The sequence below is a fragment of the Filicampus tigris genome, chromosome 3 (assembly GCF_054856515.1).
Source record: "Filicampus tigris isolate MCC_2025a chromosome 3, RoL_Ftig_1.0, whole genome shotgun sequence".
NCBI lineage: Eukaryota > Metazoa > Chordata > Actinopteri > Syngnathiformes > Syngnathidae > Filicampus > Filicampus tigris.
This window is the reverse complement of record NC_141219.1, coordinates 27,304,935-27,332,673: the sequence shown is the minus strand read 5'-3', so window position 1 is coordinate 27,332,673 and position 27,739 is coordinate 27,304,935. Positions and strand designations below refer to the sequence as shown.

Below are 27,739 nucleotides of genomic sequence, written 5' to 3'. Positions count from 1 at the left end.
ATATTGTCAAAACAATGTAATTACTTGGCCAAAGACAAAACAATTGTGTATGGAGCTTCTAATTACAGATATCTCCAAGTCAGTGGCTGACATCTTCAACTAAAATTTTGATATATGCAATTCCAGGTTGTGATTGCTATTCAAGATATCTTTAATTCACCTCAATTTCAAGATAAAGATCTTCATGTCGTACTGGAAAATTACAAACCCTATCCATTTAGGTGAATGGCAAAAGGGATGTCCTTGGCAAAATGACATTGCGGGTATCTGAAGTTCACGTTTAACTTAGGCAAAACTGATTGGCAGATACATCTAACTATTGTTTCAACCACGCACAGTTACAATTATGTTACAGATGTCTTGAATGAAAAGTCCAATTATTCAAAATGCAATTACCACTAGTCACAAGTGATAAATGGGGGATGTCAAATTTAGCTTGAAAATTTTAAATCTGCTACTTTGTGATCACAAACGTATCTTATCTACTCAAAAGATATTTGATGTTTAAAACACTGATGTTACAAGCACACAACTGAGAAATGTAGTAAAACTAGTTGAGCTGCTATTGTAACGCCCCTTCTGGTATTGCCCAACTTGTTTTCTTTTAGGCTGGCACAAACACAACAATTTTGCCACAAAACATTAATTGTCACTGTTCTTGCACTGGACATCATTATGAAGAGTTGCTTCAGTTTAAGTCACGTACAGCACAAACCAAGTTGCCTCCGGCTGTTCTGACGACACTACTGAATAAAATGGGCTAGTCCCCGCCCACCGGGAGCCTGACAGCCAATAAGAGCGGATCTCGGCATAATCTGTAGGTATATATATGGCGATATTGCCTCACTCTCATTGAAAAAAAGCGCACAGGCGGGGTTGACCAGAGCGCCTTGACTCAACAAGTGCGAGAGAGAGAGAGAGAGCGAGGGAGCGAGAGAGAGAGAGAGAGAGAGCGCGAGAGAGCGAGAGAAAGCGAGAGAGAGAGCGCGAGAGCGAGAGAGACTGTCACAGAAGTGATGGAACACTCAAAGCAGACTGAATTCACTTCTAACGACAAAACAGACACGGGGGATACCACTTTGGTGGTCAACGGACACTTTGACGGGGTGGTCAAAAGGCCGCCTGTTGCTCCCCAGGGCCCGGCTGCCGAGTCCGGGTCGCACCGGTCGGCGGGGAGCTGGAAAGAGGAGCACACCAGGAGCGTGGAGGACAACGAGGAGAGCTTGCCGTCGCTGGCCGCAGCCTACACGACCATATTACGCGGGATTGGAGAAGACCCACTTCGGCAGGGGCTCGCCAAAACTCCCTTGAGAGCCGCCACCGCCATGCAGTTCTTCACCAAGGGCTACCAGGAGAATATCATCGGTGAGTTTTAAACACGGCAAAGCGCCTCAGAGGGACGTTTGGGTTTGTGCTGCAATGATCCGGTTAACAGGTGGGCGAATCAAAAGATCGATCCTCTTTATTGACTGTTTTTCATTCTAAAATGGCTTGTTACTAATTGGATTTTCAGCTTGACACGCCTTTCGGTCACATTCAATGCAATCATATCATTAGTGAAAAATTATCTACTTACAAGTTCTATAAACAACCAAATGATCTCATTATTGGGAAACATGTTTTTGAACAATTGCTCCCGCTTTCAATTTTAAATTATTTCACCGACGCTTGTTTTGTGTATATATTTTACCTGTGTCAAACTCAACGCCCTGGGCCGTCACATAATTTTATGTGGCCCGCAAAAGCAAACTATGTGTATCAACTACATGTTTGAGATATTGTAAGCAATTTTTGTTAGCAATCCCCCTTTTAAATGAAATGTTGTAATATATGAACAACCATTTACAGGCCTTTGATTTCAAAACTAGTTATTCATCAGTTTGTTGTGTATACCTGTATGTGTTATGGGGCGATCATTCGTTTATTTGAAATCACAGTCATCATGGCCCTCGTAAGGAAACCATAACTATGATGTGGCCCACAATAATAATGAGTTTGATACACCTGATCTATTTTCTCTCCTAGTTGTCACTTTTTTTTTTAAACATAAACACAATGATTTTTTTAACAGACAGCGGCAATAACTACAACACATCCGTGCAAAATTCATCCATCAACGTTTGATCGGAGCTGGGCATTTTACTAAAATTTCCTGGTCCGTTTATCGCCTTCCGCCTGCAGCCGGGGTTCCCTTCCGCCGTCCGTCTATCCATCTTTTTTTCCGTCCAGAACAAATAGTAAGCGCCTATAGGCTGGTCCGCCTATCATTTTAGATGGGCTTCCGTTTGCATTTCCATCTACCAACTTCGACCAACTTCCACTGGCTGAGTGATATTTGAAATGAAAGACTCAACGGGGCATCGAAGCCTCACCACGGCTGGACTAAATGCGTCTCCTTTTAGGGCCCAGAAGCTGTAAAAAAGCCTCAGCCGTGGCCAACGGGAAACGAAAACCTTGCGGCGGCCATTGAAGACTCACCACGAAAATAGACGAAAGACGATTACATAGATAACGATTACGAAGCTTGGAACCGATATTTACCTGAGTCAAATCTTGGAATTAATGTGAAAAAAAAAAAAGTATTTTAATTCACAGACAGTTCTAATAGCTTTCTTTGATCCTTAAATACAATTATTTTCTTGTAAAATACAACAATTGAATGATACACCAAAGGCGTACAACTAATATGGCATTTGAATTTGGCTTTGCAAAGTGTGCAAATTATTTAGGATTTCTCCAATGAGCCGTCGAGCAACTTTTTAAAGTAAAACTACGTAAAAGTCTGTCTTTGCAACAGTGACCCTCCTCTACGTTCGGCTGCACAGTGAGCAGAGGTCAGCTGCTACAGGAAGTAATTAATGAGTACTGAGTGTACTTAGTTAATTTTTTTTAGTGCTTTATAAAATTAAAATCAATCTCCATAGTTAACGCTTTAACTTTGACAGCCCTAATATATATATATATATATGTATATGTGTATCTATGTATGTATATATATATATATATATATATATATATATATATATATATATATATATATATATATATGTATAATTTTATCTTATATATGAATTATATATGAATTGCACCCCTGATCGCGCATCCATGTTTGACTCCTTTAAATCCACCAATATCGCATTACACCACCTGCGCCACACCTTAGACCTGGTTTGACTTTTGGTCAACAAATTGCCAGCTACTACTGAGGCGTTCAATACAATACGCGGTAGACCTCGGTAGACTACCAAATTCACAAACATGGTAAACTAGACAGTAAGGTGCATTGCGGTCCCATAACATGGTAAAATCGACTTGCCCCTGCGCACGGACGCCCGTCTATGAAGTTAGGTCCCTATGTGTCAGGTGAGAGGTCCAGTTGTCCAGTCATCAGGACCTGCAATTTTCAAAGTTGCACAGTGCAGTCTTTCAGTGTGAGGTGAATTTGTGCTTGAGACCTGCCTGATGCTCATGAGTAACAATTTTAAAGAGGTTTCAGCACCACATGGGCCCACTTTGCCACACTCCGGTACATTAGAGTGAAGTCTGGGTTCCGCTCCCGTCGCCCACCTCTCTTAGAACCCATCTGGAGCTGGTTTAGCTATACTGAGGCTTGTTTCATGTGTTTTAAGGCTGAATTCAAAAGAAGGAATGTGCATCGAGTAAATGATGGAAGAATGTGAGAAAAAACGCTTCATGCACAAGGTGACATGCACCAAGTTGTTCTTCACTCATGATCGGCAGAGGACGAACACTGCAAATACAGTAATAACGATGGTATGCATACAATATGTTACTCCTCAAACCCTGCTATTTCCTGATTGGTTGGTTCAAAAGCCTCCCCCTTGAGCTATTGGAAAGCAGAGAACACACAACAGTTTGGAATGGAAAGCTGGATGTTTATAAAGAGTTAAGGCATTCGGCGAGAATCACTGGACTGTTTGATCAGTGTTCATGTGTGTCTGTGTGTGTGTGTGTGTGTGTGTGTGCGTGCCCAGGTCATGAGTTCAGCTTTCATCGCAGCATGGGGCAGAAATCCTCTTGTTGACCAGCACATGACCAAAAGCTATGCAGAGATTTAATGGAGCGTCTGAGCTCATTTCCATTGGTTGATCAAAATCATTACTTCACTTGGGCTGTTCGAGACCATTGTAGTAAAAATTGTGGGCCAGGCTGTGGCATGTATACATGTATGATCTGGGTGGAAAGTGGGCTCCAAGTGTTCACATTACAGATCTGTGATCACCCAATAGCTAACTTTATATCATTCAGCCGTGGAGGTTGCAGTTCATTACAAATATACTTTGGAGGATAGGACTCAAGCAAATCAGTATCTACTTCTTCACACAACATTTAAAGGGAAGGAGAGGAGCCACTTCGAAACAAGTCAGCTGTGTACACACCCACAAATGTGCAAAACGCCCTTTTTAAAATGTGCCATGCTGCACTAGCTTGCATGGGAAAATTACGAAAACTTGGTCAAGCCTGCCCCTGCGCAGATCTACAGCACACCTCGCGCCAGACTTGCACTGGTCATGAAAGTAGAGCTCAAAGTGTTACAAAATGTCTGTTTCCACTTTCTTGTGTCATTTCAAGCTAAAGGATACAGTACATAATCACTAATCAACAGAGCTGGGCACTTGACCCTTTTTTGCACGTCCGGCCGCGACCCTCCACACTTGACCTGGGTACCCGCGACCCCCTGGCCATATTCATAAACATTGCCGCCCCGTTCTGCCCCCCCCAAAAAAACCTGCATGATGCCCCGGCGGGAGGGATGCTCACGGAAGAGGTTTATTTAAAGACAATTAGCTGGCTAACTTACTTTTCAAACCCGCCGTGGACACGCTTCAAACGCGCCACTTACTCACGTACTTACCCAGCTGCGTGTACTGTACTTACTTCCATTGCGAGCCCTGTGGTCGCTTTTGTCGTATTGTATAATTATTTGGGTCCAACAGACGACTAGTCTGCAAGCATTCAACAAGTTACTTATTTTCCACACTTCCCCTACCTCACACTTCCCGGCCTTCAAAATAAAAGCATGCCAGCAAACCACTACACAGCAGTTTTGCTACGGCGTATTTCCGGGAGTAGGAAAGATGTGCCAGTGTCATACTTCAGTGCTGCGCGCAGCTTGAATATACATCCGCACACAAGTTGGTTTGAAAGAAGCCTAAAAAGAAACCTCAGTAGGCTGAGATGAAATTTGGCCGCCTCGCGAGCACGTCACACGCATGAGGGCCAATTAGTGGGCCGGACTAAAATCCACTTCCGGCCGTGCTTAGTCCAGCCAATTTTTAAAATTTGTCACCCCTCAGCCCCAAAAATGGGCATCCGGCCGGGCAGGAGGGTCCGACCGGTCCGGCCCAGGGACGGACTGCCCAGCTCTGCTCATCAAGCAATGAATAATTTGGGCCTGCTGACCTGTTAATGCTTTTAAAAGAAGAGCATGAGCGAAAGATATTGTGAAGGTGAGGAGTGAAATTTTAGGCACAGAATGAACCCTGTCACCCGCAAAACAGAGCCCACAACCCAGAACAGAAAACAATCCAGCATATGACTTCCACATGTAGCCAACCGCCATGTCACAAATCAATACTGTAAGAGCGTTTTTTTTTTTTGTTCAACTGTCGTCAAAATTGCCACGGAAATCAGAAAGAATGGTGCGTATTCCTCAATGCAACCAGCAATTGTAGAACATTTCATAGGTAGCAGACGAAAAGCAACCAAATCTTGTTAAATGCCACTGACATATTTCTCAGAGGGAATCAAGTGGAGAGTGCTAAATATTTCACTGAACCATAAATTCAAATTAGAGGCCGCCTTCTTTTCCAAAATAATAAAATGCTGTAAATTTCTTGGCCGTAATCATACCATAGGAAATATTGCTGTTTCTGCGCCGTCGTTAAAGTAGATTATACAATTGTAATAATTGACTCCAATTAAGATGTGCTCAGATTCCAAGTAAATGTTCAGAACATTATAAAAGGCCTGAAAGGTGAGCTTCCAAAATGACTGTTTTAGGACAAAGCGCAAAACTATGAAGGAGGGTTGCCTGCGCCAATTTGCAAGTTGTAACATACCTTGGGGTGAAATGTAAGTTTATGAAATAAAGCCCATGACAGTGACTAGAGGTATTGAATGCTTTTTGTTCAAAACATTTCAACAGTATTACTGTGGTTCTACAGATTGTAGGATTTATAATGCACTATAATGAACATTTATAAGAATAAAATAATCTACAACAGTGAAACATTGTTTGGGTTTTGGCAATCTTACTTTCTGTTTCACCTTCTCAGAAGTCATCTTCTGCGCTACTTCCAGTATCAGCTGGACAGGTGTGTCAGTGATTGCTGTTTGATTTCTCTTCCTTTTTGTTAAAGGGAGTTTCTGTTGTCTGGCTTTTGGTAAGGGTTAAACAACCGTTGGGCTAAAGTTCAGGCAGGTCAGTGTTTCCTCAGTAGAGACTAGCTTTTTGAGTGGCTAAGTTCATAGCTGGAGCAGAAGTTCGGTCGGTCGTCGCAGCACACGCTTGGTTGGTTGGGAGAGCTGATCAGTTACTTGTGAAGATTCAAGCTCACATTCCTCAAAAGTGACTGAATTGTATGGCCAATTGTTTTTCCAACAAAAATCACATTTGTGCTGATCAAGGTTGTTATAGTTAATGACAACTAACGGAATAACTAAATCCATCCATTATCTAAACCGCTTCTCCTCACAAGGGTCACGCTGGAGCCTATCCAAGCTGTCTTCGGGCAGTAGGCGTAACTAAATTTATTGAAATAATAATTGAAAACAAAATTGTTATGGAAACAAAATCAAAACAAGTGTTTTTCTTTTGTAAAGGGGAAGTCAACCCATACATTTTCTTTACAATAATATGTTGTATGCAGGCCCACTAGTTGAAACAAGGCATTCTGATTAATATAACATTTGTTGAAAATGAGTTAAGCAGCAAAAGCCATTTTGTCCCTTCTGTGAACTGAAAATGACATCACAACTGCTCAGGGCTCAGGTAATGACCAATAATGGCTCAGCTTCAGAAAATGGGTGAACCGTGATTGGCCGTTACCTGAGCTCTGAGCAACTGTGATGTCATTTTCAGTCGACAGAAAGTGGCAAAATGGCCGCCCCCTGAGATGGCTAAAAATGGGTGGATTTTGCTGCTTAACTCCACAAACGCAAAATTAATCAGAATGCTTTGTTTCAACTAGTGGGCCTGCATAGACCATTCTTAAAAAAAAACGTTTGGGATGTCACAATATTCAAATGTCAACAATACGATCATATCACAATATGAACCTCACGATACGATAATTATTACGATAATTATCACGGTATTGTGAAGAGGTTGGCGATATATAAAGAGCTCACAAAGCAGCGCAAAGTATAACGGTCTATGTAGTTCACAATGCTGTGTTCGGCTGAAATGGCCCGACGGAGATGTTGGAAAATATTTGCTGGTATAACTGATTGATGGGACCTTTTATTGGCTAGAACATAGTTTTGATCATGTGAGCAATAATCCATTTAATTTCTGTTTAATTTGGTTGACACCTACTATTGAAGCAATTACTTGCACATTGTGAATCAGGTCAATTTGTGGAGGAACGCAAACGTGTTGCGTTCCCCTTCATCTGGCGATTAGCGTGGGTCTTAAGTAGGGACAGATCGATTATCTGCTGGGCTGATTATCGGGGGCCGATATTTGGCATTTTGGCGATTATCGGCATCGGCCTTTTTTTTATTTTAAGGCCGATAAATTAAAAATGGCTTTATTCTTGCTTGCTGGTGTTTCTCTCTCTGTGTTTGCTGCACGACTTGCCCTGCCTGCACAGGCAGATTGGCCCGCCCAAAGCACCATCTGATTGGTTCCTTGTGAAGTGCGAAACAGCCAATCAGCGTAAAGCTGCATGTGTGCTCCCTGCTCTCTCTCTCTCTGTGTCTCCTGAACGAGCCAGGCACATACACGACGGGAGTCGGAGAGTCAGTAGATCAAGGTAATGCAATAGATTTCGCCGAAATTTTTGTAAATGTCAGTCTACTATAACATTGCTATGAGCACTTCTATGTCATATAAACACAAGGGGCAATTCTGGTCGCCACAGTAAGCTGCCTTGCGGCTCAAGCTAACCACTCCCCCAATGTCACAACAGTTAATTTGCTTTGTGAATGACATAGCTCCTGAGAGTTGCTGTTAATATCGGGAAATGGTGATAAAAGTAAGACGTGAGTGGGTGCCAGTGTGTGCGTGTCTGTGTGTAAGCCATGTCATGAAAAGCTAAACTCAACTTTATTTATAGAGCACTTTAAAACAACCACCGCTCCAAGTGCTGTACATGGTGCAAAAATTGACGGCAAAGTACTGCATGTGAAAGTCCGGTCTTGGAAACACGTTTATCTTTCTGGCTAGTAGCTGCGTTGACGATTCACTTTTATGTTTTTGAACTTTAAAACAAAGATGTGTGAAAGATAAACATTTCAGTTATCGTGGATTTTTAGAAAACTATTTACCATAAGGAGATATTTGTTGGACATGCGGCTGAGCCTGGGAGCCCCCTGCACTTTTTTGTGAGACTTAAAACAAAGTTGTCTATTTTTTAAGATCTAGAAAAGCTTTATCATCTTGTAAATCACTAAAGTTGTTTAATAAACATGGGCTTAAAGGCATTTAAACTAAGTCAAGTATTTTTAGTTTTAATAAATTTGACACCATTTTGTCACCCTTTTTTCTGCAAATATATATCGGCTTCAAATATCGATTATCGGCTGCCTTGACTACTAATAATCAATATCGGTATCGGCTCTGAAAAAAGCATATCGCTCTATCCCTAGTCTTAAGGCTCTGATAGACCAAACCGACGTCGGAGGGTGTGAAGTGTCGTGGCGTCTGTTTGGTGTAATGGCCACCGTCGTAATGTCGTAACCCGTCTCTAAGCGTCTGGGGGGCGTTTACGTATGTTGAATCAGCGTCGCCAGTCGTGACATTTGGTCACTCTGATTAGCTGTTAGCTAGCAAATCAGCGCTCGGAGCACCAATGGGAAGTGACAAAGGCGGAAAAACAGTGAGCACGCCTCCGCTGCCTTAATCTTCTTACAAGTACAAGAGCAAGGGTTGACAATGTAAGTATTTCACAATACCGTGTCAAGAACATGATGGTTTACTTCACGTGGGAGTTCATCGTGAGCGAAGAATATAGCTGAATGCATTATTTAAGTTTTTATAATCCGCCCCCAGCCAACAGCTTTCCGGTTGGATTTTTCTAACCATGAGAAATGGTGACTACCGCCGCCGATGGTATGGAAGGGTATTACATCTTATGCATACGCAGAAGGTACTTTAATGGTCAGCGTCGCTGTCTGTCATTGCGGTTATTACTCCAGCGTGACGTGCCGATAGCCGGCCGGACGCCACAGGGGGTAAGCGTCTGTCACTATTGGCCAACGTCTTTTCGGTCTATCTAGGCCTTTAAACATAGGTGGCCAAACCATGCATCAAATTAAACTGCACATAAACTAACCACCAGAGGGCGCTGGAAGTGCAAAAATGGAAAACAATTTTGGTTTTAAACGGATTTTCTGCTATTAATATCGTGACACGACGACGACGATATGGTGACAATTTGAATATCGCAATATCGCGTTATTGCCAATAATTTGATATCCATAGTAAATACCCCATAAAATTCAAGCCTCTTGCATTTTCATTCTGCTGCAGCCACAGATGACAGCTTGCTGGTAGCATGAATTGTGATTGTTGGTCCACTTTCTGCTCTGTGTCAAGATCAGATAAGCACAGATTGCTCTTGTTTTGGTTCTGAATGTGGAGATGTGACTCTACTGCTTCTCAGTAAATGGGCAAATTTATTATAGTGAGATACTGCACTGTATATCAGCAGTGTCCAAAATCCAGCCCGGGGGCCAAATGTGGTCCGTGTTCAAATTCCACCGGCCCACAGCATCAGGCATAAAATGAATGTGTGGCCCGTCAGTACTGTTGACCACAGTAGAAAATACTCATGTACAAAATAAAGTATTTTATATTCCACCAGAAGATGGCAGCAGACCTATGGTCGCATTCTTGGTGCTTTGGGAAATACGCTTTGAGTACACACTGCCTCTCCAAACACACCACTCTCAAAGTCATGTTAGGTGTCAGAGCGGGGCGTAGCCATGGGTGGGCCTGGGTGTGCTCAGGCCCACACAGATTGAGAGACTGCCCACCCAGTGAGATTAATGAAAAAATATATTTACATTTTTACATTTTACATTTTTAGTAAATTATGAAATTATTTGTGTGTTTTTTTTAATTGAATAATAAGAATGGCATAATTGTGGTTGTCTAAGGAAGATCTGAACTTCATATTATTCGGTTTGTCATTTTATTTGAATATACGATGTGTCGGGACAGGAGGATTGTGCGAAGTGAGAGAAATATTCAGGCCCACCCTGATTTTTCCGGGCCCACCCATTAGCCACGTTCTGGCTCCGCCTCTGTGTCGGAATGACCCACTCGCTGCTTGAACTTTTTGTGGCCCATTCCATAACGTTTCTGAAAGACTGTACGAAAAAAAAGAATGTTGATAAGACAGGGTCGTTGCTTCCAGGACAACTGGAAATTTGAAACTGTATCTGCCTAGTTCGCTAAAAGACTGTGGCTGTTTTTGATATCAAGAGTCACTACCAGATGAAACATGCAAACTACAACATGGTGACTGGTAATGAATGCCATGAAAAATTAAAGCAACTGAAATCTGAATGGTCTGTCCCTACACATTTTCACCTCACTAAATCTGGCGCTCTTTGCAAGACGTTTGGACCCCTCTGCTGTATATGGTCGGTGGCCACCCAAAACAACAGAAATATCGTGGACTTTTTTCTTTGACGCATACATTTAATTGTTTCTCAAGCTCATTCCCAACACTGGTGGATTGTGTTAAAAAAAAGTAAAGGTGAAGAATTTCAAAACGGCTCTTGCATACATCAGTTTTTCTCTATGTGGCTTTTTGGGGGAAAAAAAAAGTTTTGTATGCAACCATGTTGCCTAGCCCCAACAAATTATAGTATATGGTATGTTTTATGAATGCTAGGTGTTTTCACCTTGATGGTGTAAATGTTTTAAATTGATGATTAAGCTATTATCTGGCTTTATGTTTTCCCATCATGAAACCTGCCATTTCATTTGGATGCGTTAACTTTTTATATCAAGAGTTGTCACCCAAACACACCACTACTACTTTCCCCTGCCCACATTGCAGCACAATAATCGGGTCCAGAATTGGCCTCTATGCCCACACAAGGACCAATGATGGAAGACATTCATACTCGTCGACGAGTGACCGCCGATGAGGATGATGAGAGGGTTACCAGTCCTTACGACTTGTTTGTGCTCAGCAAGTCTGGATTAAAATTTGCGCTTAGTTCTACCTATGTAGAAGCGCCCACAAGGACACACACGTGTTACAGTTATAAATGAATTATTATATTTTTGATTTAGTGCATTTATAAATAAGGCATTAGTCTTTATGGTGTCTCGTGGTTTACAATTACCGCATCTAAAGTTGTACCTTGTGCCAATCCAAGTCCTTTTTCTAAAGCGGGAAGGTAACTTCTGATCAGTTTGTTACTGAGGGGGGCTTGCTTTGCTACAGCAATGGGGGGCTTGCTTTGCACCTAATTATGCTAATTTATATTTGGGTTTTTGGGAAGAAAATGTTGTTTACTCTAATTCAAATATGTTTTTGATCAAATAATATGGTGGGGATGCTATATAGATGATGTATTGCTCCTTTTGTCTGTGTCAGAAGAACAATTGATTCAATTTCATTGCTATTTAAATAATACAGATACAAATCTTAATCTTAGTCGAGAATTTTCTGTGTCACAAGTTACCTTTCCACATTTAAAAATCTGTAAAGATCACAATAAAGATCTCTATACTATAATCTATAGGAAACCTACCGATCGCAATTCGATTTTGAGGGCGGACAGTTACCACCCCCCCATGGTTATTAAAAAACATCCCATACAGTCAGTTCCAGCGATTTAGGAGGATTTGTGATGACGACACCCATTTTGACAATCTTGCTCAAGATATGGGACAAAGATTTAAAAGTAGAGGATACAAAGAAGAAATAATTTCTATCGCTTATCAGAGAGCTAAGAGTCAAAATCGGAATGATTTACTAATTCCAAAGCAAAAGAATGAAGAAAGATGTAATCAAGTATATTTTATAACACCTTACACCTCTGAGGCTAATCATAAATCATAAACATATAATCAAACAAAATTTGATCATCCTCACAAGTGATAGGCTACTTAGAGCAGCCCTCCCACAATTAGCTTTCGAAAGATGCCTACCCTCAGTAACAAACTGGTCAGAAGTTACCTTCCCCCTTTACAAAAAAGACTCGGTTAGCACAAGGAGGGGCGATTTTAGATGTGGTAATTGTACACATTGTGACACCATGAAGACTACTAGCTTATTTATGAATGCACTGAATCAATAATATAATATTAATTCATTGATCAACTGTAACACCAGATATGTAGTCCATAGACTTGAGTGTCCTTGTGGGCGCTTCTACATAGATAGAACTAAGCGCAAATTTAGAACCAAGCTATAAGGACTGGGAACCCTCTATACCATAGGTGTCAAACTGCAGTCCTGGAGGGCCACTTCCCTGCATGCTTTGCATGATTCAAATGATCAAGATTTTTATCAGGCTCCTTCAGAGCTTGCTGATGAGCTGTTCATTTGAATTAGGTGGACTGGTGGAAAACATGCAGGAAAGCAGCCCTCCTAGACCGGATTTTGACACCTGTGATCTATACCCTATGGCACTGCATTATAAACATTTAAACCATTGCAGTACAACTTTGAAAGCCTATGCTATAGAACCTATTCCCGAGTCCATAAAGGGAAGGGACAAATTAAAAAGACTTCTACAGAGGGAATCTTATTGGATTTATACATTAAGAGCCACAGAGTTTCCTGGGCTCAATGGTGAACTGGATTTGATCCCTTTTCTTTAACGTGTTTTTTGTAAAAGGAAATTGTGAATAATTGTCATACAGTATATCAATTGTCAATTGTGATTTAGTTTTAGTAATTGTTTTTGGAATGTTGCCAATTGGATGTTTTGCACCAGCTGACTGCCATGTGTCCAGCCCACATAGACCATGTGACTATGTACTTGTATCAAAGCAGTACCATGCTCGTCCACTCGAGCTTGCCCTTGCGATGGCCCACCAAGGCTGAAACGCGTAGGCATTTTTTCCAACTGGCCATGTTAAAATAACGGCCTTTTATTTCAGAATCACTATGAGTGCCTCCATTTCCATGTTTCCATTTTTTTTTTTGTGGTCTAAGAGTTGCTTGGAAAACCCACCTCACCGTTGTACATGTGTCCCTTTCATTGTGTAGACAAAGACTCGTAGACTCACAGTGAACTTTGTGCTAATGTGCTTGTATTGTGACAACCACCGGAGAAAATTCGCCGGGTGCCAAAGTGCCACAATAACATCTGGTATTGTTTTTATGTGTGTGGGAGACACAACAATTTTGTATTTGTCAACCTCTGAAATGATTAGAAGGATCATAGTAAAATTTTGGATTTTATCAACAGTAAGCATTTTTGTCAGTTTTTGTCATTGCCTCACGTCTGAAGTGACTAACCCGCTACATTAGCAGGAAGCGGGATTAAAATATTTTCTCTTCTAAGCAGCAAAAACTGGCGTTCCCACATTGTTTAAAGTCTGTAACTGCCCTAGAAAGTGGACTCGCACAAACGGTTCCCATGTAAACAACGCCGGTTTCGCTCTACCAGAAGTCACGCAAAGGCTCATAGAACGTAGGAATAAGGTGGATATGGAGTATGGATTGATTGAATTCTAAGAATGGTCAGATGAGAGAGAAATTGATCAGAAGGCCAAACTCTGTCTTTGTAATGCCACCATTAGTGGGCTTTGGGTGCAAATCAGGCATTTCACGTTCTTCACTGATCTCTATCACCATTTTTAACTAAAAATCGAATTCATAACTATACTGAACATACAAACAAGACAATGAACTGTTCAGATTGGTTTTAAGTATCAGTGTTACAAGTAATCAAGCAAGTCCTACAACATTGATTTACCTGAGTTTAATTTGTAAGTCTGTTTTCACTGTCTTAGATCCTTTAATGCAGGTGGCATACTTGCCTGCGATTCCCATTCATCCATCCATTTCCTATCCCAGTCAATCACAAAATTGTTCTCTAAATAAGAAGACGCTAATTATACAGAACGCTGCTATGAAAACACTATGATTTTCGGATTAGAAACTGTACAGTGTATGCCGAAGGATATAGGAAGTGTTTGAAGTGCTTGTTCTCACTGATAAATATGTGAAGTGATGATGAGTGAAACTGTCATTACCTGATGTGCGCCCTCGTCTTGGCAACCTTTCATCTAAGCTGACAGTTCTCACAAGCTGCTAGCCATTTGGGTAAGCTTGACTTAACCATACTATCCTTCGGGGTGTGTGTGTGTGTGTGCACAGCGTACATGCAAGGGATTTATCATTGCAACTATTGGACTGTTTTCAAATATAACTTCTACAGATGCAGACAATGAAAAGGTCTACTCCAAACAGTATTGCCTCCTCCAAAACATGTTTGTGATCATTATATTTATAGTCAGTTTGTAAGCTAGTAGGTGATTTGGTAAGCAGCAAGGACCCCAGCAATCCGCCCCCATTATCCATCACAGTTAGCTGTGCTAACTAGGTGTTATCAGCAGCCACATGTTCTGGTGCTCGACAAGAAAACACTCCAAACACAATTAGCACTTTATTACAGTTTCAAGCCAGTGGCAAACTTCATCCCGAGTATTGCTTTTCATTTGCAGTGTTCGTCCCTGAACTAATACTCAACCAACAAACATACTAAACGATTAGCGATTGGAGCTGCTATGCTAACAGAACTTTTCAAGAGAGCAGATCACAAAGTTTGTTTTACTGTTACTTTGGAGAGTGGGCGGAACCACAGTCTGATTGGTTAACAGCATTCCATCAAGATACCTACTTGTTTCCATACAGTATCATAAAAGAAGGCACACTTTTATTTTGTCAAGACAATTGATTACATTAGCAAATGTACAGACTGAAATAACAAGCGAATACAACATCAAGATTTGGAATTGATTTTCGCTATGAACCATTCATCTCAGTTAGCAAACTGAATAGTTTTGTTTCAGTTAAGCTACATCGTTTTACTAACAATCTAAATGGTGTGTGTCAAAAGCAAAGTGTAATGTAGTTGCAAATGTGGCTGGTTGTTTTCTATTTACAATGGTTTCTCTGTGATTGCATCTATTTTGTCTTTACAAGGCACGTAATTAGACAGTTGACGGATATTGTTAAAATGGCGTCCACAAGAAGCTCTACATGTGTTTCCCCGTTGTCTTTTTGCCTTGCTGTATGTTTACTACTTTACTTGCACAGTTCTGCAATAAGCAGAAGGAGAAGCAGCAGCAACAAGTCGGTGACCCTCTCCCCTGTTGTTCCTTCACTGCCTCGAACTGATTGTCAGTCAGGAAATTAAAACCTGACATGGTATGGTTGAGAGACGTATGTGTCGTCACAAAACGATAAAAGCGCTTTATTGAACCCCGGTAACCAAGAAAAAAAAAAAGGAAAAAGAAAAAAGTAATAAAGCAACAGCAGTGTAGGCTAAAGAAGCAACACTATAATTAGATGCTTAAAAAAGTTGATGATAAAGGGATTGCCAAAGGTGGGACGAACATCACTTGGTTGCATAAAATAAATGCAGCATTTTTGTGACTTTTACACTGGTCAACAATCAGAGAGGCCTTTATGTGTCCCGAAACTTATTTTTGACGCAGATTTGAAAAATGTCTTTAATTTTTTTTTCGAGCACATTTTTGTTTTTAAGTTTGACCTATGAAATCTTGCACAAAATGTAATATATTACATATTACAAATTACTTGCATGTGAAAGTAATAATTATGATCTTACTCTATTTGCAGTGAAATGCATTACTCAAGTTTAAGTTACTTTTAGGTTGCTTTTTTTTTTTTTAATCAGGGATTAATTTATTGAATAATGATTTTGACAAATAATATCGGATTGTGAACCATAAATGAAATTAATATTATCAACATTCTCAAATTAATTTACACAAAAATAATAGTGATGGATAGGGTATAATTGATAAGATAGATGGATGGATGGGTGGATGGGTGGGTGGGTGGCTGGCTGGCTGGCTGGCTGGCTGGATGGCTGGATGGATGGATGGATGGATGGATGGATGGGTGGGTGGGTGGATGGATGGGTGGGTGGGTGGGTGGGTGGGTGGATGGATGGATGGATGGATGGATGGATGGATGGATAGATAGATAGATAGATAGATAGATAGATAGATAGATAGATAGATAGATAGATAGATAGATAGATAGATAGATAGATAGATAGATAGACAGATAGATAGATATTTTTCCTTTTTTATAAACACCAAAAATATTTAGAATAGTTCAAAGTTGAGTTAGTTGGAATTCTCTTTACTACATGGAGACAAAGGTTATAGGAGAATTGAACTAAAAAATGGAAATAATAAACAAGTGAATCAGACGCCAACTTGATCAAATTTGTTGACCAGTGTTGTATACAAATCTTAAGACAAAAGAGATGGTAAGACAAAATAGATGGATGTAAACTGTCAGTTATGACACTGACTCCAAATCGAAATGATAAGGATGGCAGTCTACATCCATCCATCCATTATCTATACCGCTGGTCCTTACAAATGTCGCAGGCGTGCTGGAGCCTATCCCAGCAGTCTTTGGGCAGCGGGCGGGGGACACCCTGAACTGGTTGCCAGCCAATCGCAGGGCACACAGAGACAAACAAACATTCACACTCGCAATCACACCTACGGGCAATTTAGAGTGACCAATTAACCTACCATGCATGTATTTGGAATGTGGGAAGAAACCGGAGTACCCGGAGAAAACCCACGCAGGCACGGGGAGAACATGCAAACTCCACACAGGAAGATCAGGACCGGAATCGAACCCACAACCGCTGCACTGTGAGGCGGACGTGCTAACCAGTCGACCACCGTGCCACCTGGCAGTCTGCAATACCTAGAATTTATTTAAAGTGTCTCTTACAAAAGACAGTAATGTAATATAACGTCTACTGTGATTTTGTGTGCAGATGTGCTCAATGATGCTATCTTTGATGAGGATCACGACGAGATGGTCATCGTCAAAGACATCGACGTGTTCTCCATGTGCGAACATCACCTGGTGCCCATCATCGGCAGGGTGAGCGATCACATACAAAACACACATGCATGCACATGTGCAAACACACGCACGCACACCCCCACACGCACTCACGCTAGCACTGACTGGTCAGGGAAAACCAGAAACCGTTTGGCCTTAGGAAATTCACAGCGAAAATAGACAATTACGTAGACGGAAAATTATATATATAACAATTTTTGTATGGGAAAAAAAAAAAAAATTAAAAACTCGGTTTTTATTAGACGATTATATATATATCGTCTAACAAAAAACGAGTTTTTAATTTTTTTTTTTTTTCCCATACAAAAATTGTTATACGGCATACACAATATACTTTGCTCGTGAAAGTCGGCTGAAGTTTGCAATCGGAATCGCTAACGGACGCTCCGGATTAGAGCCGAAATGGGCAAAACGAGATCGGTCTAACAAAAAACGGGTTTTTAATTATTTTTTTTCCCGTACAAAAATTGCTATACGGCGTACACAATTTGAAATGAAAAAACATATAATTTACGGGGAAAACGTATAAGGTGACAGGTATGAGATACCTATATATATATATAGAGTGTGTGTGTGTGTGTGTGTTGGGGGTGTGCAAATGCAACTTTGCAATTGGCAAAGCCATGCATGCATGAGAAAGAATCTGATTAGCTGAAATCTATTTATCTTTTATTTTTGTCTAGCTTCAACCCCTGGCCAACCACTTTGACATCATTACTCTGCAACTCAAACCTGATTGGTCATTCTCCCCTTTTTATGTGTATTCAACCAGCCTTTTTGTCCCTCTATCTTGCCTGCAGGTGCATGTCGATTAAGACAAAAGAGGGTGGTATCTGATTTTTTTATTTTTTCCACACGGTGTTAACAGCCTCTGGTGACATCAGTGAATCACACTAAGACAAAGCATCTTCTGCCTGTGTGTGTGTGTGTGTGGGGGGGGGGGAGGTGTGAGTGTGTGTGTGTGTGTGTGTGTGTGCCATCAGATGGTTGTGTCTATAAAGCATTGTCAGCAGTGCTGCCGCTAATCCATCCCCTCTCAACTATGTGTTTGCGCTCAGTGACTCATGACAGGAAGTGACACGCCTCCTCTTGCTACTCCTTTTTTTTCCCATAGGAGTGGCTGTGAGAGCGTCATGGGACGAAACCGTAAATTTATCATTTGTTCACATACTTGACCCGTAGTTGTTGCTTTATTTCACTTGAATCACAGGGCTGGCACGAGGGCTGGCAAGATTAGTCAACTAGTTAGGACTACGTCATCAGCAAAATGATCAACAATTCATTTAATAGTTCACAATAGGTATGGGCGATACAGGTGATTTGGGATTCGATCCGATAGCAAGTAATACTGGCCCAAATATCGCAATACCGATCTGATATTGACACCGGGAGTGACTTTTTATTTTTTTTACACAAAAGCGCTCACAGCAGTGAGCTCAACATCATCAGTTGAACCAAACTACTTCAAACTATTTTGTTACGACTTCCATGTCATCTTGTCAACAGTGGCGTGCACTCCATGCAGTGCCTACAAGACGCGGGCCTTCACCCTGATCGTTGTTCATCCAATCAAATGTGTTGCCAAAGTCATGGTGGGCGGGACCAGAGCCAGCAGTCTGTTTCTGCCAAGGCAGAAAACTCTTTGTCCTTGGCACCACATAGCAAAAATTGCAGATTGGATGACAACACAACCTTCCAAATTATAGATGAATAAATATATATATATATATATATATATATATATATATATATATATATATATATATATATATATATATATATATATGAATTAATTGCATATATTGCTGCTTAAAATTGAGCACTGTGGATTGGAGTATCAATATTTTGGTATCGATCCTCCCATCCCTCGCTCACAAGTTGTTTATTTAGCTGGTGGACAACAAATTTGTTATGCTGCTTTGTTGACTTCCGCTATCCACTTTGGCAAGCAACATTACTTCGACCAATAAGATAAACTGATTCTGTATCCTTATATACACGGGTTACCGAGTTTACAATAAATCACACAATCCAGTTTGTTGTTTTTTTGCATTATAATGTAGTATATTGTATACTACATTATAATGCAAAACAACAACAACAACAAAAAACGTTCCTCTTAATCTTTTTTTTTTTTTTTTCATTTCAGGTCCGTGCCTCATTTTGATTGTGTAGATCAGCGGTGCTCACACTTTTTCAGCCTGAGAGCTACTTATGACATGACCGAGTCAAAATGATCTACCACCTACTAAAAATGCAAAACACATTATTTAGAAATGTATTGAGAATTATTTTTATATGTACTGTATATGCTGGTGTACCTTGCATGACTGCATCAACCTATATAGCACAATACAACCAAAAATACGTTTTGTAATGACCTTACTCTGATGACTTGCACTGAATGGAATCAGCCAGGGACGCATAGTCCGGACAGTAGCTGCTGATAGGCAGCCTCAAGCAGATTTGCAGCAACAACAATCTGCCCATTCGCTCCATTCGTATAAAACAAGTCAACTTTTTTGCACACTATGCTAACGCTAACAATATTGGAGGCTTGGTAAAGTTCAAGAACTGTAAAAAAACAAACAAACAAACAAAAAAAAAACGCAGAGTGAACAGGGCGCTATGTGGCTGTGTGTGACGTAGTATGCCTGATGCTGACTGGCTGCCGCGAGGGGAAATGGCAAAAAAGTTGACTTGTTTTATACGCGCCGAATGGAGCGAATGAGCGGATTTTAGGTGCTTCGCTCCGCGTCCCACCGCTCCAAACGCATCATTCGCGCCGCCTGCGTGAACTACATTGACTGAAACGCGCCGCCACAAACTCTCCCAACGCAGTTGGTGTGAACGTAGCATGAACGTAGCAATACAGTAGTGAGGACGGATGATAGGCTGGCGATCTACCCACAATGCCTTTGCGATCGACGTAATGTTGCACCCCTGGTGTAGTTCAATTCACCGGTACTGCTTTTACATTATGCATTTTGGCGGAAACGAAAGACTTCCACTTCCGGGTCATTTTAGTGTACGTCAGCGCTGGTAGAGATTTTTATGCTCTAAGCATGTCCCAGACAAGGACATACTTCAAATGCAAAGTGATAAGGTATATACTAAATGTTAACAGTCAGTTAACAAAATAAAATTGCTATCCACCTTTTTCCTACGCACAATGGATACCTTACATACACCATACTGGCTGGGCGTGTTTCTGTCAGTCAGTGAAAGGGCATAATCCATGCCCGTGTAATGTTACTGCAAAGAAGGCACAGAAAAGTGTTGCGCAGGCAATTCATGAAGGCGGCTCTGCGGTATCGCAGAAGAGAACAGTGGGCTTGATTTTTAAAACAACCCAAAGCAACACGTAAGTCGGTAGGGGAGAGTGGGGCAAGTAGTGGCAGTTTTTACTTAAAGTGCCTTTTACGCAAGGGGATGCCTCCAATTAAAATATGTGCGTATAATTTAGGATGTTGCGCATCCCTGGGAGCAATCACTTTGGCTCTTAAATAAATTGTTTGAGAAATATAGCGTGAGGGGAAAAAAAAATGGTTTTGCGGCACAACTTGCCCCTACTGCGGGGTAAATTGTGCCATTAGTTTTAGTGATCAAATGTAAGAATACAATGTAAAATAAAATACAATAAAGGAATATATCGTAAATAATCATAAATTGGGGATTGGCACAACTTGACCCAGGTGCTTTGGCACAAATTAACCCAAGCCCACCATTTTGAAAAAAATACATCCTCCAGCTGTTTTGAGCTAGCATCTGTATTGACTCATGATAGCGCTTACTAAACCACAAAAAAATGTGTGAACTGGTTTAGAGGTTTCTATAATTGTTCAAACATAGCAATCAAAAAACCCTCATCATAGAAATTTTATTTTGGAGGGCAAAACATTTCTTTTTAACTTAAATGTGCTTACCTCTCAAGCCATGTGTATCCCTTCTTGAAGATGCCTCTTCAAAAATATGTGGTCACATGACCAACTCCTTCTATGGTTGTCTAAATAAGAGGGGTGGCACAACTTGCCCCTTGGCACAAATTACCCCACTCTTCCCTTCTTGACCCGTTTAGGGATGAATAGAGGGACGGACGAAAACCCACTTCCGTGCTTTTTCAAAGATTTCTCGACCGCCATCCACAAAATGGGCTGTTCTGTCCCTGGGATGGAATGCCTATCCCTGGTGGCAGCCCTAGCTGACACAAAGGGCCAATCTACCAACATAACTCATTTTGTACACAAATGAACGTTTGCTGACATTGTACTCACAACTCAGAAAAATTCCACACAGAATGGCCCAAATTTGAAACTTCCTTGTGTGAGTCTGCTTTGCTCACATTTCACAGTGCTGTTTTACCATTTGTATTTTTTAAACCGTTTAAAAAAAAATCTTATTCTGGGAAGTCACTTGATGATGTCATAGTGACTTCAATGCAGATAGCGAGAGTTCATTTCCCACTCAATGACTGGGAATGATTTCCGTTACGTTGCACTGACGTCAGTTTAAATCACTTTTTATTTTCTGCTGCCTTCTAATGTACAAAATAGATTAATAGAAATGAGAATTTATTTAGATTTAGTGATTGCTTTTCTGTTCTGGTTAAACCTTTGTTTGCTTTGAACAAAAATGCTTGAATTCTTAGCTTTCTTTGAATTTCCTTGCTGTCGCACAGCCTCTCTCGGTCTGAAACGCACACACGCACACACGCCCAGGTGTAACAGAGATGCCGATAATAGAAAGTGTGGCCTTCCCAGGTGTTTGATGCCATGCTATCAGGCTACTGCAGCAGGATGGGGAGGGAAGGCTAGAAAAGGAGGAAAGACAAGGAAAAGAGATCTTTGCACACTTGTGCGACTGCCCTTTCTCTCATCTGGTCTACAAATTGCGTCTGACATTTGGATGGAGCATGCGTATGCGTGTTTCAGAATTAGAGCCTGCAGCACTCCAAAGACAGCGATTCTCCAGCCGATGACGCCAAGACTCATCCTTCCTGCCTTGCCTGTCCAGCTCCTCTGCCCTCTGCCCGTCAGCCGTCTGTGTGGACATTTTTCTCAAACTATTGTTAAGAAACCATATTATTGCCCTTATCATACAAGCAGATCGATTAACCACAGAATGACGTCAGAAACACTCAAGGACAGCCCCTTGTTGACAACAGGGTCTAAAAAAGAGCACACAGGGAGCAAAGATCGCAATCAAGGCTTAAAGCGGAAGTCAACCCAAACATATTTTTTTCAAGAATATGTTCCCAGCAAGCCCAATGGTTGAAACACAGCCTTCTGATTAATTTTGCGTTTGTGGAATATAGGTTAAGCAGCAAAATGCACTCATTTTTAGCCATCTCTGGGGGCGGCCATTTTGTCTTCTGTCGACTGTAAATGACCAATCACGGCTGACCTGTTTTCTGAATCTCAGCCATGATTGGTCGTTGTGACCAGTTGTGATGTCATTTTCAGAAGACAAAATGGCCGCCCCCAGAGATGACTGAAAACGAGTGGATAACACTTATTCCACAAACGCAATATTTATCAGAATGCACTGTTTCAACTAGTGGGCTTGTATAGAACATATTCTTGAAAAAAAAAATGTTTGCGTTGACTTCTCTTTAAGCAGTGGTTGTCTGTGACATCAAATAAATGGCGTTAGACTGTAAGATCCTACATTGGCAATTTGCGGCAAGTCAGACAAAGGGTGTGAACATGTTAAAAGCAAGCTTCTCAATTTGGATCAGAATCCAAATGAATGGAGGGTTAAAGAAAATATTCTCACCAATCGACACTCAATTTTGCTGACGTGTCATCACAACAGGATGTACTCAAGGAACCCATCACAGGAATTTAACAGGATGTCGGCCATTTTGGAAGAATTCCACGTCATGTTCCCCTGGTTGCACTCCTACTAGGGAGTTGGCCCATATGAGCCCTGCTAAAAAGAAAAAATCATCAAACTACAATTGTGTACATCCTCTGAGGTGGGCAGCGCATGATGTCAAATTTCGATATTCATCTCAATGATTAGCCATACAAAAAAAAAAAAAAAAAAAGATGAATTGCTGTTTGCAGCCCTTATTACATTTACTGACAGGTATTGGAAGTGCAACAAAACTCCACATTGATGCAGTCAATCAAAAAGCAAGTTGTACTCACACTTGCTTAAACCCCGCTAACAAATTTGATCTGCTTTATGGCACAGTTGGCTCCGGACCCGTTTCATTTGAAATGGATTTATTGAATTTGTGCAGGTTCACATCGGTTACCTCCCCAACAAGCGAGTTCTGGGTCTCAGCAAGCTGGCCAGGTGAGAACATTTTGTTACCATCAACATGTGTGTGTGTGTTTGTGTGTGCGCATGTGGAAGACTATTAGTAAGTGGTTTTAGTATGCTAAGCCTAAAGGTATTGGGGTCAGTCTAATAATCCTCTTAAATTACACACCCACCGAACATGATCAATTAAACACTGCCCAGGAAACATACACACACACACATACATGTTCACAAATGGTGGGAAAAAAACAGCAAGCCTTGTAGATTCAAACATAAAAATATGACTGTGTTGTTTATTGACTCTGGTTGGCCAGCCAAGAAAGGTGCAAACTTTTATAGGATTATTGTTTTTATTAATCCCAATGAAATTGTCCTAGCTGACCTTATAAATTCTGCCACAGAATGACAGCATATCCACAATTCAGAAGAAATCTCTTGCATCGTAATTATATGCACATCTATTTTCTTTTCGGCTCACTGCAGCCAGTTTGTTTGACATTTTCCCGAAGCTACCAAGCTCTTAAATGCCCAAAGTGCTTTGCTTACTGAGAAAGTCAGCAGGTCAAAGGGTAACAGCAGGGTGCTCCTGTAGATCTGTTCATTTAAACCCTTTGAACTCATACGCACAGCGGGCTACCTTCAACGTAGAACACACGTCATGGTTGCTTGATGATGTCCAAGTTGTTCTAATTTCAAAACACATAAATACTGTATATATATTCATTCATCTCTGTCTCATATTTTCTTCCTAAAGTTTTCATGAAGTGTGTTCAGGAAGATTAGAACATTCTCATACTAATACTAAAACAAGTGAAGCACTATAAATGAACTCGTATAATGGCAAGGGAACATAAAGATGTTGACGGTGCAAATGTGAGAAGAGTACACTGTAAAGTGCTGCTGCCAGTAGTAGGCTAAGGGTTAGATTGAGTCCTGGCGCCCACTCTTTCCAAACCTTATGAAATGGTGTGTTTATACAAGCTACCACTGGGGTGATTTAGCAAAACAGGACCAACGGACATCTTTTTACATACAGTTTCGTCGCCATCTGCTGGCTGTGAAAGGAAAGTGCAGGTGTTTGGCGTCTTCACGTTGGCCTGTTTGCTGCCATACACGCACACGTTGCTTATTATTGACTTGTTTACGTAAGGGTTAACAACATCACTTTGGGTTGAAATATTTCATGTATACATTTAAGTTTCAAAGAAAAAAAGTACATTAGCCTTCACTTGACAAACTTGGTCTTTCCTCAGGATTGTGGAGGTCTACAGCCGCAGACTACAAGGTACATCCGAAAGCTTTGCTTTGCGGCCGTCGTGTTCAGAGTTCATCCATCCTATTTGTTCACAGTTCAGGAGAGGTTGACCAAGCAAATCGCCGTGGCCATCACTGAAGCCCTGCACCCCACCGGGGTCGGCGTTATCATCGAAGCTACGTACGTACATGGAAAATGCTCAATGGATAACTTATTTGGACAATCCGATGTTTATGAACGATGCAGACAATGAGTTAAGTAACATTTGGACATTCCCCACAATCATCCATCCACCTCCTATACTTTTGGCAAATTGTGAACAGTTCTTAAAAAAAAAAAAAAAACACCGTTTATTAAAAAAAAAATTTGTCTGTGTCCGAATGCCCACTCTTATCCTATAGCGGTTAGCCAGCCCCTCATTCACTCTTCACTCCCACATTATGGTAGCCTATCGTCGCTGTCCTGTGAAAAACACTTATTTCCAATTTTGGAAACTTTTTAAATTTTCACTTTAATGCGATTTTTGTAACACAGAAACATGAGGTAAAAATAATAAAATGAAAAAAAAAATGGAGATAAGTGTTTTTCACATGACAGCGACGCTATATAATAATTTCCACATTCTGTTTGGCGATTCAGACAACCATCTTACTACGTGCTTCTCGTCACATATCACGTGACTACCCTAACTGTCTTGTCGGTGCATTAAGATCTTCGACTATTTCTTGCAAATAAAAAACATATATTTTAAACTATTTTATTTCCTTTTTTGTATATATTTTAGATTAAATAAAATGAATCAATTGTATCGCTTTAATGTTCATGCCACAGGAGACCGGCCTTTCATCCTGGTTTCTTGCGCCATTTTGTTTTCTTGCTCACAATGCATTGTGGTATATTTACCTGTTGACTGACCATCGATGCTCGCTACCTTTCCAAATGCATTGTGGGTAATTTTGAGTGCACTGCCTTTTTCTCTCCCCGGATTCCACAGTCACATGTGCATGGTGATGCGAGGTGTCCAAAAGATGAACAGCAAGACCATCACCAGCACCATGTTGGGAGTCTTCAGGGAAGACCCCAAAACACGCGACGAGTTTCTGACGCTGGTCAGGTGCTGAAATTCATCCTCCACCTGTCGCCGGGGGTTTCCTCCATTTGCTCGGACCAGCTTGTGTGCACCTGTGTGTGTGTGTGTGTTTTCATGTTACCAACCAGAGGAAGAAAAACATTCCACTTACTTTAAATCATCAGACATATTGTGTCTGCCTCAAACTCCAGTTGAGAGGCTTAGAATTAACTCATATGAATCATCTACCAAAAAAAAAAAAAACGGTTTATAGTATTTTTGAACTGATTTAATTTATAAGTGAAGTATGTACATACAGGATGATGAAATTAGCTGAAAATACAATCGGAATATGAATAGAGTATGTTTTATACAAGTCCATCCATTTTGTATAGCGCTTGTCCTCAGAGCTGGAGCGGAGAGGCGGGGTGCACCCTGGATTGGTTTCCAGGCATTTGCACATTTCCTGGGTAATCCAGCCCACATCGTGAATACAAGTGTGAATGGTTGCTTGCCTGCTTGCGCCCTGCGATTGGCCCGCGACCATTCCAGGGTGTACCGCACCTTAAAGTCACCTGCGGGTCGCAACCCTAATGAGGTCAAGCGGTATAGAACACGGATGGACCTCATAGGACAGCACGGCTGTCCGCATTTCAAAAACGTGTCTGTTCAACCAATTGAAGACTCTTGATTGCCCACAGGCGTGAATGTGAATGGTCAGTCAGCTGGGACAGACTCAAGCTCAACTGCATAGAAAAGAGATTGGTGGTAAGGAGAAACATTAATATACTATATGTATTCAAAGGATTATTTTGATTCTTTTACGGAAGGTTTGGTCTGTATGTGCCAACTTGCCTCAATCTTGTGTCACTGTTTATGACATAAGCTCATAATCAAAAGTAAATGTGTGTGTTCCTGTGCCAGCACGTGTCAATGTTATGTCTGGTGAGTTGGTAGTAAAAGTTGAATCGTGTATTGCATTTGGTTCACCAATGCCTCCTTACGTGGCTTTTGTGTTGTGAGCGTGGCTCATTTTTGTGTGGCCTTGCTGAGAGGGAAGGCCAATTCAATGGCTCCTTCACTATTATTGTCACTTTGTGTACATCAAAAATAAATAAAATAAGACATTCTTGTGACAACGGTAAGAAGAAGCTCTTGTCTTTCCCTCAGGGTGGTGTGATGTGAAATTGTCGCTTAAGCCAACGGGGGTCACGACAAATGAACAGCGGTCAACAAACATTTGTTCATTCCGTAATAAAATAAATAGGATCGGTCTGTCTTGAAATAAACGTTACTCGATCATTTTGGTATGCACAAAAGTTTGGGCAAGCTTGGAAGATATCTTTTGCATGATTGTATAAAATCGAGTGCTCAGACAAAACAACAATTCTCCTTGCTACAAGTCAGTTTAACGGCAAAATAATATTTGCCTTGTAAACAAGTAGCCAAATTGGTCTTGAGTCAAATTTTTTTGTCATGTTGAAGACTTGTATAGAACTGAGGCCAAGGAGGGGACAGACTTTTACACTCAGGTCCAGAAGTATTTGGAAAGTAACAGTTGCCCCTTTGTGTGTCTACATCAATGATTCGTGACTATTGTGCTGTGGAAAATGAATAAAAAAGAAAATATTTCCTTGCACAAATAATGTCTCTCTCTCTGTCTATACATCGAGCCATCGGGACAGCCAGCGACGTATAACCACTGGCGCAGCAATTAAATTGGGTAATTATGTACCTTCTGCCATCGACAGAGTAACAGAATTCATTGATCTACGCAAAAGGGATAGCCTGGCTCTGCTGTACACTAAATGAAATAAACAAAATTAAAATAAA

The 27,739-nt window shown here is 41.0% G+C and overlaps 1 protein-coding gene across 1 annotated transcript; it reads left to right on the top strand.

Annotated features, from left to right (window-relative positions):
* The first annotated feature begins 868 nt into the window (after nucleotides 1–868).
* Nucleotides 869–27,552, top strand: gch1 (GTP cyclohydrolase 1). The gene is made up of 6 exons (XM_086026581.1): nucleotides 869–1,365; nucleotides 17,221–17,330; nucleotides 23,560–23,615; nucleotides 24,836–24,867; nucleotides 24,933–25,017; nucleotides 25,832–27,552. Exons 1-6 carry the CDS (start codon nucleotides 1,017–1,019, stop codon nucleotides 25,956–25,958), a joined length of 759 nt encoding a protein of 252 aa, XP_085882707.1. The 5' UTR covers nucleotides 869–1,016; the 3' UTR covers nucleotides 25,959–27,552.
* The last annotated feature ends 187 nt before the right edge of the window (nucleotides 27,553–27,739 follow it).

Bases quoted from the DNA above. Each gene is read 5' to 3' on its own strand.
- gch1 (XM_086026581.1), top strand. From the start codon at position 1,017: ATGGAACACTCAAAGCAGACTGAATTCACTTCTAACGACAAAACAGAC. The intron at 17,331-23,559 runs GTGAGCGATCAC...GAATTTGTGCAG, and splicing joins TGGTGCCCATCATCGGCAGG to GTTCACATCGGTTACCTCCC. The intron at 23,616-24,835 runs GTGAGAACATTT...GTCTTTCCTCAG, and splicing joins GGTCTCAGCAAGCTGGCCAG to GATTGTGGAGGTCTACAGCC.